The sequence below is a fragment of the Cervus elaphus genome, chromosome 12, assembly GCF_910594005.1.
Source record: "Cervus elaphus chromosome 12, mCerEla1.1, whole genome shotgun sequence".
NCBI lineage: Eukaryota > Metazoa > Chordata > Mammalia > Artiodactyla > Cervidae > Cervus > Cervus elaphus.
The window spans coordinates 78751281-78764658 of record NC_057826.1 but is presented as its reverse complement, the minus strand read 5'-3'; the positions used below and the strand labels follow the sequence as shown (position 1 = coordinate 78764658).

The 13378-nt window shown below is 47.9% G+C and overlaps 1 protein-coding gene and 1 non-coding gene across 4 annotated transcripts in view; one reads left to right on the top strand and one right to left on the bottom strand.

The window, feature by feature from the left end:
- Window positions 1–13378, top strand: part of SLC7A8 (solute carrier family 7 member 8) — a 51589-nt gene that overhangs the window by 30238 nt on the left and 7973 nt on the right. For 2 of the 3 annotated variants that reach the window (XM_043920170.1, XM_043920171.1), the window contains exons 5-8: window positions 6738–6863; window positions 8443–8596; window positions 9182–9305; window positions 11303–11406. In XM_043920170.1, coding sequence (XP_043776105.1) covers window positions 6738–6863; window positions 8443–8596; window positions 9182–9305; window positions 11303–11406 — 508 coding nt within the window. Of the gene's footprint in view, window positions 1–6737; window positions 6864–8442; window positions 8597–9181; window positions 9306–11302; window positions 11407–13378 lie in introns of those variants that run through there. The other variant, XM_043920172.1, reaches the window with a different exon arrangement.
- Window positions 1825–1930, bottom strand: LOC122705992. The gene has a single exon (XR_006344258.1). It is a non-coding gene; the product is annotated as a U6 spliceosomal RNA (small nuclear RNA).

Sequence of the window (13378 nt, the reverse complement as noted above, 5' to 3'; positions counted from 1 at the left end):
ATGGCCATTGGGTTCTTCAGGTTCTAAGTTGTCTGATTCTTAGTTTGCCCAGGCTGCCATGTCCCTCTGAGGGAGCCATCTCTGCCTCTTCCTCAGACCTGCTCAACCCCACCCCCACTGCCACCATTTCACTCCTTACACAAGCTGCTCTGAGCTCTACTGGCTTGATCTGTACTTGACAGAGACACCAGGAACCCATGTGCTCCTCTGCCCGCAAGGTGTTGCTGGATAGAGCTGAGGGGAAGAGGGGTAAAGTCATAGCCCTGGCTCTGTGGTGGTCTTAGGGACTTAAGACCAGCCCCACAATCCCCGAACTCATCCTTAGGGGATTTTCTGAAGGAAGATTTATTTATTTATGTTAAAGAACACTGATGTTCTGTTTCAAAATGGACTAGTGAGATTGATTTTATTTTTTTGAGAGATTGATTTTAAGTTGCTTCTTTTACCCATAGTCTATAATATATTAATTTAAGGTAAAATTGTCCCCCAAATGTTGTTCCTATTCTTTCCTTCCAACTTTTGTAACCCTTGGATCTTGTGCACCTCGATTCCCTGAGTCAGTTGGGGTGGACTCTGCCTGGGGAAGCCGCAGAGCTGAGGCATTGTCCACGACAAGATAGCACACAGTGGGGCCACCCTTTCCCCTCTGCCGGGAAAAATGAACTTAGACTCTGGACTCCTGAGTTCACACATCTCTTGGCTCTCCATTGTGACATCTTTTACGGCCTTTGATTGTAGCCTCTGGTCCGTAAAGTTAGGAGACCAACCAAACTCTGGGGACAGAGAACAAAGGACTCGTGTCTGTGAATATCTCAGCACTACACTGGCCTCGAAAGAGGTTTGTAACTCTTGGGCCTGTGTGTCTGTGCGTCTGGGTTGTGCACATGGGCCTGCAGTTGTATGGACTATGGAGGAGGCTGGGGGAGAAGCCAGGATTGATGAAGCAGGAGTATGAGGCGTCTTCTGCCCTGAATTTTTCTGAGAGGAAATGCACAGCTAGAGTTACCCTAGGGCGAGGCTGTTTACTACTGTATTGAGTTACAAGAGGAGAAAGAGGAGGTAGTGACCCTCCAGCTATAGGATCTGGGCTTGTGGAAAAGCTGAGATGCTATCATGTGGTGCATGTGATGTGGAAGTTCGCCAACCAGGTCAGCACATCGGTGACCTCACTTTCGCTGCCTGCTCCCGGTGCTCCCCCCCCCTCCCTCCAGCTGGTGTCCTACGAGGCCCGTGACAGGCACGCCTCTGGGGCCTGACATGTGCTGCCTCATGCCTCTGCCCCTGCTTCCTTGTCTTTCTCTGTGGTGTCTGGCCCTGTATTCATTTCCTATTGCTGCTGTAACAAATTACCATAAACTTAGTGGCTTAAAACTACACAGATGTGTCGCCTTACAGTTCTAGAGGTCAGAAGTCCTGAACTCAAGGTGTCAACAAGGCTGAGGCCCCACTGGAGGCTCTGGGGAGAGCTGTTTCCTCACCCTTCCCAGCTTCTGTATTCTTTGGCTCATGGCTCCTTTTTCATCTTCAAAGACAGAAGCATAGCATCTTCAAATCTCTCCTTCTCTGTCTTTTTTTTCTTAATTGAAATATATATAGTTAATTTGCAGTGTTGTGTTTCTGGTATACAGCAAAGTGATTTAGTTACATATTTTCTTTTTCAGATTCTTTTCCATTATAGTTTATTAAAAGATACTGAATGCAGTTCCTTGGGCTATACAATAGGAACTTGTTTATTTTACATATAGTACTGTGTATCTGCTAATCCCAAACTCCAAATTTATCCCTCTCCCCTCTTTCCCCTGTGAGAACCATAAATTTTTCTATAAAAATATGGAATATTTCATGAATTTGCTTGTCATCCTTGTACAGGAGCCATGCTAATCTTCTCTGGTCATTCCAATCTTAGTGTGCGTGCTGCCAAAGTGAGCACTCAAGCCTTTCTCTGTCTCTGACTTCTGTTTTCTGTTATCACGGTCGTAACTCTGAACTTCCTGCCTCCCTGTTATAAGGAGGCGGGGCCCCTTCAGATAATCCAGGATCATCTCCCCACCTGCAGATACTTAATCACATTTGTGAAATTCCTTTTGTAAGGCAACATTCACAAGATTATAATGTTGACACCTTTGAGGTGGTGTGTCTGCCCACCATGGGCCCCAGGAGTTCTGGTGTCTTGTCAAGGGGAGAAGTGAAGCAGAGACTTGGTGACTCCCCGGGGATCAGAGTGTGCGGATCCGGGCTGGTCTGGGGTGAGGGGATCAGAGTTTGAGGATCAGGACTGGCCTAGGGCGAGGGGTACCTTCTCTTAGGGAGCATGAGCTTACCTACCCTCTTCACAGTGGACCTTCCAGATCGGTATAGGCATTGTCATGGGTCTGACAAGGATTCTGCCTCTCTGCTGATCCTACAGCTTTCCCAAGGCAGAAAGCATTGAACCCCACTTTCCCACCTACCTGGCAGTTACCAGGCCCTGGGTTCTGGGCAGGGTAAGAGATTACTGGGTTCTGAGTCCCCTCCTCCTGCCTGCCTCATTTTTTTGTCTCTCTCCCGTTACCTTGACATTAAGGTTTTCAAACTGGGCAGATTAAGTAACCAACGCCTGACTTCAGCATCTTCTTGAAGTCTCATCTTCTTGATAACCTTTCACTCTCCCTTTTTTTTATAAGCCAGGAAACAAAAGAAAAAGAGAGGAGAAGATGCCCAAGAAATACAGAGAAGTCTGGGATTCCATGGGGCCCTCTAGAGAAGCAGCAATCCTCCACACAGTCAGATTACAATGCACAAGAACCCATCTTATGTCTTCCTGTTTATTTTGTCCAGCTAGCCCCACATTATAAAAATTCTCTCTAATGCTAGGATCTTCCTCGCCTATAAGAAGCATCTCTGGGGAATTCCTTGGCAGTCCAGTGGTTAGGACTCTGAGTTCTCATTGCTGAGGGTCCGGATTTGATCCCTGATTAAGGGAAACTTAAAATCCCACAAGCTGTGGGGCTCGGCCAAAAGAAAAAAAAGCACCTCTGATTTCCTTGGGCTGACCTAGGGGCTCCGTGTGGACGCCTGCCAAGCTTCTGTGAAGAGCTCTACTGTCGTCATGTTGCTTTGTGATCTTTTAGCTCAGCCATCTCCCCTCTTCCAGTGTGAATTTCCTAAAGAAATGAAGAGACTTGTGTCTTATTTATAACTCCCCCCACCAGGGTATCTAGTAAGGTTCTTTGTAGATGATGGTTGGATGGAAGGATGGATGGAGACTCTCACATCTGAAGCTGCAATTTCCCCTCATCCCCATCTACATGTGGCTTCCCTGAGGTCACTGTATCTCAAGCATGTAACTCAAGGTCTGGCTGGGAAGAGAGTGGGGACATAGCCCTCAGCAACAGAAAGGGCTCTGGGTATAGACAGACAGAGACAGGATGCCTGAGGAAGGCAGGGTCTTGGCAAGTGTTGCCTTTCCTCACTGACCTTTTCTCTTGGGGTGGAAGCTCAGGTTTCAGCCTGCTGTGAGGGAGGCTAACCTGGGGTACCAGGAGACTGAAAGTACCTTCTCTCCCCTCAGTCACAGGCTGTGATCACCTGTAGGGCCAAGGGTCAGACGGGGGTGGGGAGGGGGCTGCAGCCATTGTCCAAGGAGATTAGTGTCACAGGCAGCCGATCTCCCCCCACCATATTCTCAAGATTTCTCTATTATGTCTGAAAGATCTCTGTAAAGGCTAGAGGTTAAAGATTAGTTAAGGGCTGGGTTCTTGTGGGGATAGGCTTAGGAAGGACAGGAGACAGGCACAGTAAGTTAACTTGACAAATTGTCCTTTCCTTCAAACTTCTCCGTGTTCCCAGGAACACTGAAGAAGCCTTTCTGGCTGCCTGGTTAAGCCTGCACGTGGGGAGGTGACCACATTTTGCCCTCTCGTCCCCTTGGCAAGGATGATCTCTGCATGATGACATCATGATCTGGTTCCTCTTTCTGTAATCCTTACCTCTCCTGGAGTCACAAGCGTTTTGTTTCCTAATCTTCCTTTCATATATCAGTCTCCTTTATCCTTTAGTCATTATTGCTTGTATCTTCTTGAACTCCAGGGGCCCAGGGGCCCAGCCTTGTACCTAAGGGCCTGGGGAGGAGTTGAGATTACAAGCCTAATTACTTGTTAGCAGGCATGTGATCCTGAAATCCTTATTGAATTGAGCAAGATCATGTGTATGTATCAGGACATCTCAGCCCATCTGGAACATTTACAAAATGTTCTCCTAGTTCCGGCACATGAAATCCTTCCTCTGAAAACATGTTTTGATTCTCATTATATGACACCATCTTGGATAAAAGCTCCTCCACTAGGAATCAAGAGTTCCTGCCCTTGAAGTTCTGCGTCCTGCTGCTGTTTTGACGCTGTGAAACCAACTGAGAAGGTTCCTGGAGAGCTGGAGAGATTGGTGCCCACTGTAGAATGTGTAGACTGAGATGAGACTGGAGGATTGATGAATTGTGGCATTTTCTTTATTCAAGTATTAAGTATTTGTTGAGTACCTACTATATGCAGGCACCAATGATATGCCCTGACTTCCCTGGTGTCTCAGCGGTAAAGAATCTGCCTGTCAGCGCAGGAGACTTGGGTTTGATCCCTGGGTTGGGAAGATCCCCAGGAGAAGGAAATGGCAACCCACTCCAGTATTCTTGCCTGGAGAATCCCACAGACAGAGGAGCCTGACAGGCTACAATTTTTTTTAGCGGGTTGAAAAAGAGTCGGACACGACTTAGCGATTAAACAACAACGATAAATGATATGCCCTGGGTTAAATATATGAAAAAGTCATAGCCCTGCCCTTCTATAAGGAGACACAAAAAAGGAAAGAGATAATTGTAATACAAAGAAATAAGTACCAGCCTTATTAACAAAGTGGTCTGGGAGTAGAAAGGAGGTATGAACTTTGTTCCTTGTCTACAAAATGCAGCTGATACATCTTACCTGGCAGGCACCTTGTTAGGAATAAATAAAATAATAAAGACTCATGGCGCGGGTGACATTTGAGCTGGATCTTGAAAGATGAGGAGGTTCCCAGGTAGAAACAGCATGGGGAGGGAGGTTACAGATGGATGATAATGTCAGGTCCTTACCCTGAGGAGATGTTCTCAGAATCAAGTAAGGTTGCAAAATACCTGGAAAGTAAAAGCACAGTTTCAGGAGAAGCTGTTCAAGTAAAATCAGAGGCCTGATTAGAGGCTTGAGGAGAGAGAGTCTCACTACACTTATGGCTTGTGCCCTGGGAGGTTGAGGGCACATCCTCGTGTCTGTTTCAGGGGAAGGGGAAACAAGGGGATTTTAATTTTTTTCCCATATTCTCAAGTACTTCATAACCATCAGGAAGCTGGGTTACTGCAGCCCCTGTGCTCCCCTCAGTTGCTTAAGGAGTGTGGCAGTAACCATCCTATCACTTAGCTTTTGAGCTCTCGGCCAGCCCTTGGAGGTTCCATGTTGTTAGTGTTTCTTTGGGATCCTTGTGACTCCTAGCCCCCCATGCCACCAAAGAAGGTATGGGGATGGTGGCAAATAAACATGAAAACATGCTCAATAGCATTAGTCTCTAGGGGAATGCAAATCAAAACCTCAATGAAATGTCACTATACACTCATTAGAAATGGTCAGACTTTTGAAGCTGACAATACCAAATGCTGCCAAGGATGCAGAGCAACAGGAGTATACATTCCTGGTCGGAATTCAAAATGATATAACCACTTTGGAAAACAGTTTGGTAATTTCATATAAAGTCAAACTACATTCACCATATGACCCAAAATCCCATTCCTGGAAATTTACTTAAAAGAAACGAAAACTCCCCTCAAAGACCTCGATGATCCACTCAAAAACTTCTATGCAGGTGTTTATAGCAGCTTTATTTATAATAACCCCAAACTGGGAGCCACCCAAATGTCCACTGCCTATTGAATAGAAAACTAATACATTCTTGTAATGGAATGTTGCTTGACAATAGAAAGGGACTGTTAATATATACAGCAAGACGAATGGATCTCAGAACCACCGTTTTAAGTGAAATAAGCCAGACACAAAAGGCTGTGTATTGTATGATTCCATTTATGTGACATTCTGGAAAAGGCAACATTCTGGGCACAGAAATTAAATTGGTGGTTTCCAGAGGTAAGGGAAAGGGGCTGACCTCACAGGAGTACAATATATAAAAGGACTTTTAGGGGTGTTGGAAATGTTCTAGACAGAGGGTGTCATAGTGACTAAACAACTGAATACATTTGTCAAATCTCATCAAACTGTACACTTACAAAAGTGAGCTTTACTAAATGTAAATTAGAACTTGAAAAAGCTGAGTAACAAAAGATTCCCCTAAAACTTGTTACCCTAAAATCAGGTTTAGGAAGACGACATCCAGGATTCTACCAGCTGCTCAGGGCTCCTCTTGAGCACACAATATCTTGAGCCCACATTCATGCCCTGATGAGAGGCTGATTTTTTCCCCAAAGTCAGTGCCCACACTTCCATGCTCACTTCTGACTTCTAAGCCTGAGCAGGGCATGTTCTGACCAAGGTCTAATTTGTGGCATGCAATCCCCATTTGGAACCCCACCTACTAACCCTACCAAAGTTTCAGATGCTGTGGCATGTTTGGCTCACCTATTACAGTCTCATCATCAGGACCAAGGAGCGTTGCTACTTCTGTCCAGAGGGATCCGGTATTCTCCTTATGGCCCTGAGGATATGTTTCGGGGTCTGTCATTGCAGTGCTCCTCACATGGGTCAACTGCTTCAGTGTGCGGTGGGCCACCCGGGTTCAAGACATCTTCACAGCTGGGAAGCTCCTGGCCCTGGCCCTGATCATCATCATGGGGATTGTACAGATCTGCAAAGGTGGGTATCATTAGAACGTGCCAACCCTTGCATGTACACACACCCTCGCACTGTCTTTGGATGTGCGCACAACCTGAGATGTCCCAATTCTATCCTTTTCTTATGTATTGTTACTATTTATTTATTTGGCTATGCCAGGTCTTAGTTGTGGCATGTGAGATTGAGTTTTCCCAGAGCAGGGATTAAACTAGGGCCCACTGCATTGGGAGCCTTAACCACTGGACCACTAGGGAAGTCCTTGAATGAATTTTCTTATTCACTTGCTTGATAAAGGGGACAAGAAGCCAATTTACCCAGGATGGTTGGGAGCTGAGCACCCCCTGGGGTGCCAACTTCTGTCCTCCCTTGCTAACCTCATGGTTCCAGCACAGGTAGATGAAGATTCCATATTTCTAGACATTGCTGTTTGTCCCAGCTCCAGGGAGGCTCTTTGTATCTTATATTTTATCTTGTCTGTATCTTAAAATGGGAGACAGAGATTTTTACACATTTCAGAAATTACTCAGCTCCACAAGAAAGAGCTCTACATTCCTGGGGCCCCTGCCAACATTCCTCATTGGATTGGCCCTTTCCACGCCCGAGTCTGTATTTGGTCTCTATGGTTCCCATGGCAGCACTAGATTTTGCCTAGTGTCACTACCTCCTAGAGAAAGTCAGATGACAAACAGGGGGACCTCCCACCCGCCCACAAGCCCTGGAGGTGGTATGGTGTGTCTGGATTTTGATTCCAGGAAACAGAATTAAGGTTCAGCTCTATAATGGGCCTAATTATTTTCATCTGTTGGATTCAGTTGTTTAGTAGGTGGTATTGTTTTCAGGAGTTGAGACTTAAAGAAATCGCTGGGCTGTCTTTTCAAAGATATGAGGCTCTCCTAATCTGGTCTCAGATCACTCTCATCTCATTATCTCCTGTCTAAATGCTCGATCATGGGTGAAGATACAAAGTATGGTCAGCGACTCTGTATTTCATTGCAGTCTTAGTCAGCAGCCTTTCCTGAGGACCCCTTGTGTACAGGATACTGTGCTGAGGGGTGAGAAGGCAATTGGAAAGCTGTCCACTGAAGATTCCCCGTCTTCAGGAGATCTAGTCCATGAAAAGATAGACCAAACACACACCCTAGGAAGAGGCAGGAGGATATTGACAAAGCAAGCACAGCAAGCTTGAGCTAATAGCATCACAGAAGCTTATGTTTGAGTGTCTGTTGTTCTTGCTGCTTTCTCCATGAAAATGTACAAACTTGGATGTGAGGGAGGGTGGTCAGAAGACTGCCAGTGACTCCACTCCTACATCTCTGAGTCCTAGTGAGCCAGCTCCATTTACCCTGCCGTGCCCAGTAACCTCTTCTGGTCTTTCCTTCCAAGGAACTCTGCCTTTTGAAAAAGGAACATTCAGAGCTGTGCTTTGGACCTGAGCCCTGATGTGGACTCATCATTATCATGTTCTGGGGGGTCCTGAACTTCTTGGCCCATTTTTGGCCCCACTTCACCAATATGTGGGGTTTGCTGGAGACCAGGGACCTGGGGCTGCCGGGCTCTGACATGTGTCTCTCTGAGCAGCCTCCTGTCCCTGTGTCCACAGGACAGTACTTCTGGCTGGAGCCAAAGAATGCATTTGATAATTTCCAAGAACCCAACATCGGCCTCATCGCACTGGCTTTCCTTCAGGGCTCCTTTGCCTATGGAGGCTGGAACTTCCTAAATTACGTGACTGAGGAGCTTGTCGATCCCTACAAGTGAGTTACAACAGCTCTCCCCCTCCCCCCTCAATATGCCACTGGAAAGAGGGAGCCAGGTGCCCGGCGCCCACTTCTCCCCATAGCCCCCTTCCAACCATGACCTGGTCTAGCCTGAAGAAATGGTTCATTTTCCAGGAGCTTAGACCATTTATCATTCACCCTGCAGGAGAAAAACAATCTAGTGACTACCCTGGAGGAGATTACAAGCTGAAAGTGAGATAACCCCACTGCCTTAGAGAATGAAATGTGTCCTGAGAGAATTCCAGGCATCTTACTCACCTGTCTTGCAACAAGCAGGTCTTTGTCTTGAGGTGTAGGAATTATGGGGGGTGGGGGAGTGCATTGTGAAGACTGATCAGGAAGAGATAAACAGGTATGGAGTGTATTTCCAGCCTAAGCTGTCTAGTTTCCTTTCAACTGTCCTGCCCATATGGAGACAAAATCCACTCCCCAAATAGAGGGAACATCACGGAAGCCTGCACGGGCAGCTTCCTGCAGGGAGACGGAAGGCACTCCCCGGACCCCCTGATGAGGCAGGTGGTCCAGGTGCCAGACCTGCCCCTCTCACCTCTCCCTCCACAGGAACCTTCCCAGAGCCATCTTCATCTCCATCCCACTGGTCACATTTGTGTATGTCTTTGCCAATGTGGCTTACGTCACTGCGATGTCCCCCCAGGAGCTGCTGGCATCAAATGCAGTCGCTGTGGTAAGAAATTAAACTTGAGGAGGGATAAATTAGGAATAGGGACTAACAGAGACGCACTACTATATATAAAATAGATAAACAATAAGGACCTACTGTATAGCACAGGGAAATATATTCAATATCATGTACTAACCTGGAATGGAAAAGAATCTGAAAAGGAAGATATATATAATTTATATATATAAAGATACATATATATATATATCACTGAGTTGCTTTGCCTGAAACAGTAAGTCAATGATACTTCAACTTAAAAAAAGGATAGAAATCAAACTTACATGCCCTCAAAACTTAACACCACATTGTAAATCAACTATACTCCAATAAAAAAATTTTTTTATTTTTTTTTGTGATGCCATGGACTGCAGTCCACCAGGCTCCTCTGTCCATGGGATTTCCCAGGCAAGAATGCTGGAGTGGGTTGCCATTTCCTTCTCCTCCAATAAAAATTTGAAAGCAAAAACTCTCATATGTCCTCAAACCAGGAACGGTGACATAACCTCACTTGTTTAGTCCCACTCACTCTCCCCTGATCCATGACTTTGTGGGTTTGGAAGTCAAGTCCTCAGGGCAGAAGTCACATCTTCAGGTGCCCAGGAGCAATCAAAATATTTACTATTTGACCCTTGACAAAAAAGTTTGCCAACGCCTGATCTGTGGTGGTAGTTTAGTCACCAAGTCGTGTCTGACTCTTTCAATCCTATGGACAGTAGCCCACCAGGCTCCTCTGTCCACAGGACTTCCTAGATAAAAATACAGGAGTGGGTTGCCATTTCCTTCTCTAGGGAATCTTCTCAACCCAGGGATTGAACCAGCATCTGCTGAGTCTCCTTGGCAAGCCGATTCTTTACCAGTGAGCCAGCTGGGAAGAGCTAACTGCTGACTGAGGACACTTTAAACTCTATATGTGATGACTGTGTAAAGGAGATAGGCTCCTCCTCAGAAAGTCACTACCTTGCACAAGACATGCCATTTCCCTCTGCCTCTATAACCGCACCTGGACAACCTGACTCCTTCCCTCATCAGGGAAAAGCGTGTGCAGTTTGTGTTCTTTGGGGAAAGAGATCTTGCAGGTCCTTGTTACCTGGGAAAGACCTGGGAACCATGTAGTTCCCTCATGTGGCTTCACCTGGACCACGGCCCACCCCACCACTGTTATCACATGTCTCATCTCTGAAGACCGTAAAGAAAGAGGCGGTGGTCAATTCACAGACATCCAATCCTCCCCAACAGGACAGCTCTTCTAAACAACCCCTCCCCCAAATGTGCTATAAATTATATATAAATACAAATGCTGTAACTCAAGTATGTCCCTGGCTCAGAGAATGGAAAAAGCTGCTCCCCCAACATTTTATATCCTTTCAATACATGAAGGCTAGTGTATAGCTTCACCACCTTTTCTTTCTTAGCCTGCATAGTGGTTTGTTCTTATACCCCCCACCCTCCCGCAATATCTTCTGTTTCTATGAATTAAGATTTATTTCTTTTTTACAGATGGAAAAGCTGAGGCTCAAAAATTAAGAACTTTGCTGAAGATCTCATAGCTCCTAAATGCTAGGCTATGATTTGAACCCCAGCCCGCCTGACTCACTAGCGTACCTTGTACGCGAGGCCTGGACTCGTACAGTTGGCTTCCGGTCCTCACCCTCCACTTTCTGGGTGTGTGATCTTAGGCAAACTACTTAGTTGCTTTGTGCCTCAGTTTCCTTATCCATACAGCAAGGATAACAAATGTTTATTATTATTATCACCACCACACACAGACTTGTTCGATATTCAGTCCCAAACATTACTGACTCCCCACTGTGAAGTCATCACCAAGAGAACTGGGGGTGCATGAGGGGCCAGGACACGGACTCCGCTGTCCCTCATTCCCAGGACTTTAACCCGAGAGACTCAGCAGGGGTGGGCTTAGGATGGAGCCTTCTCAGCAGTGACACACATGTGGAAGGCTGTGAGCTCGCCTTCTCTACTCACCCTCTTGTTTTCCCTCTCAGACTTTTGGAGAGAAACTCCTGGGAGTCATGGCCTGGATCATGCCCATTTCTGTCGCCCTGTCTACATTTGGAGGAGTCAATGGGTCCCTCTTCACCTCCTCCCGGTGAGTGCCATCCAGGCCCTTCCAGGGCCAGGGACCCCTCTGCTGTGCGTATTGCTCTGTATGTGGGGGGCTTGTCTCCATCAACGGGGCTCTGTGTGGGCGCCTGGCGGAGGAGCCTGTGCTGCTCATGTGATGACGCACGATGTGTGTGGCTTTACATGCGGTGGCAAGAAGAACCAGCCTTCCCACCTCATGTCCAGAGGAGCAGAGGGCTGAGGAGGCCCGGGCTGTGTGCTTGGCAGGAGGACAGCGTCTTGCCTGCAGCCTCAGAGTCCCTTTTCCACTTGCCTAGAAACAGGCCATGCTGGCTGGAAAGGAACCCCACTCTGAAAGGGACCAGGAGGGACCCATGCCTGGGGCCTCTGGGCTGACCTCCCGTGGAAGACCTGGGTCCAGACTGCAGGTGGAACCGGCTCATCTCTGAGTGACCTGAGGGTGCAGGCTCCTCCCTGTTGAACAGACAGGCAGCTGTGGGAGGCCCTTGTGTGGCCACCATGAGACTCGGGTAGGGGTGTGAAGTGAGACAACTGGGGAAGAACGGAAGGGAAACATTTGTTCAAAGCCATATCCCTCACCCCAAACTCTCAGGGAAGCCCAAGGTGTGAGTGGACCCAGAAGTCCCCAGCCCCCACCTCCGCACACCCGGACACCTGGTCCCCTCTTTGATGTCCCGTCTTGTTGTCTCCAGAATGGGCGGTTGGGCCCAGCAGATGCTGGGCTCAGGGTCCTCCCAGGGTTCTTAGGAAACCCTGCTCCCCCAAGGGCACAGTCCTACTCGCTAGCAGTGAGCCCCTGAGTTCAGCTGCTTCCCAAGCCACCAGTCACATCAGGGAGGAGTTCCCATAAAATGACAAACGAGTGTCGTGTTTTCAGGACAGGGAAGGGAAGAGGGCAGGGCAGGGAATAGGGTGTGTGGGCGTCCCCTGCACCCCAGGACCCTCTGGCACTCACCCACAGCAACCTCGTATGCGTGTTACACAGGAGCAGTGGCCACCTGGAGGCCTCAGCCGAGGGCGAGCGGTGGAAGATCAGTGACCCATGAGGCTCTCTGGGATCTATTGGAGGAGAGTGACTGGCTCCAGTCGCTTTAGAGTGGGGTTTGTCCCTCGGGCAGGCTGAGCAGCGGTCTGCGTGCATGTAGTCCAGCTGTGTGTGCATGCGGAGGCGGCGGCCCGGTGCGCTCAGCCTCGGAGTCAGAGGCACAGCTCACCCAGCAGGCCTCCTCAACTCATCTTTCCAGTTCCTTCCTCCCTTCCCTCCTTCTCTCTCTTACTCCTTTGTGTTTGGGGGAAGGGAGAGGATGATTCTTCCTGAGGAGTAGGCGTGTGTTGCGCTTAATGTCACGTCTGCTCCGTGGTCAGCTAGCCGGGCAACGATTGTCTCCGGTGAACTTGACTTGCCAGTGCTGTTGGACCTGTCAACTCCCTTGGTCCTGGCTGCATGTGAAGGAGACATGTGAACATGACACCCTGGTTTTGTGCATGGTGAGGCCCCCAGAGCACCTGGGGCCCCGCTGGGTGCATGAGGCTGCCCTGCAGAGGCAATGCCATGTAGCTGCATGAAACCGTGATGTGGGTGAGGTTGCTGATGGTGGCAGTGATGGTGTGCATATGGGTACTGGGGGCCATAATCAACCCTCACGCTCCTCAGGAGCCACTGCTGATAGCCCCACTCTCCCCCATACCCAAATGACAAAGTGACAGTTCTCTTCAGACCACCCAGCGTGCTGACTCTGTGCCATTCTGCCCCCCCATCACATCCCCTTCCTCTCACCCCTTAGCTGATCCTTTCCCTCCAAAATCATAGAAAAAAGAAAAAGTGGTCTGATTTCTACTAATATGTAAATGACTCCTAACAGCTTACAGTATTCTCTTTTTTCTTGGGAGAGGAAAGAGGAGGAAGGGCTGCTCTTCATGTTAAAATTTCTCTCTCTTTTTTTTATCCTGGCTGCACTGGGACTTGCTGCATCAAA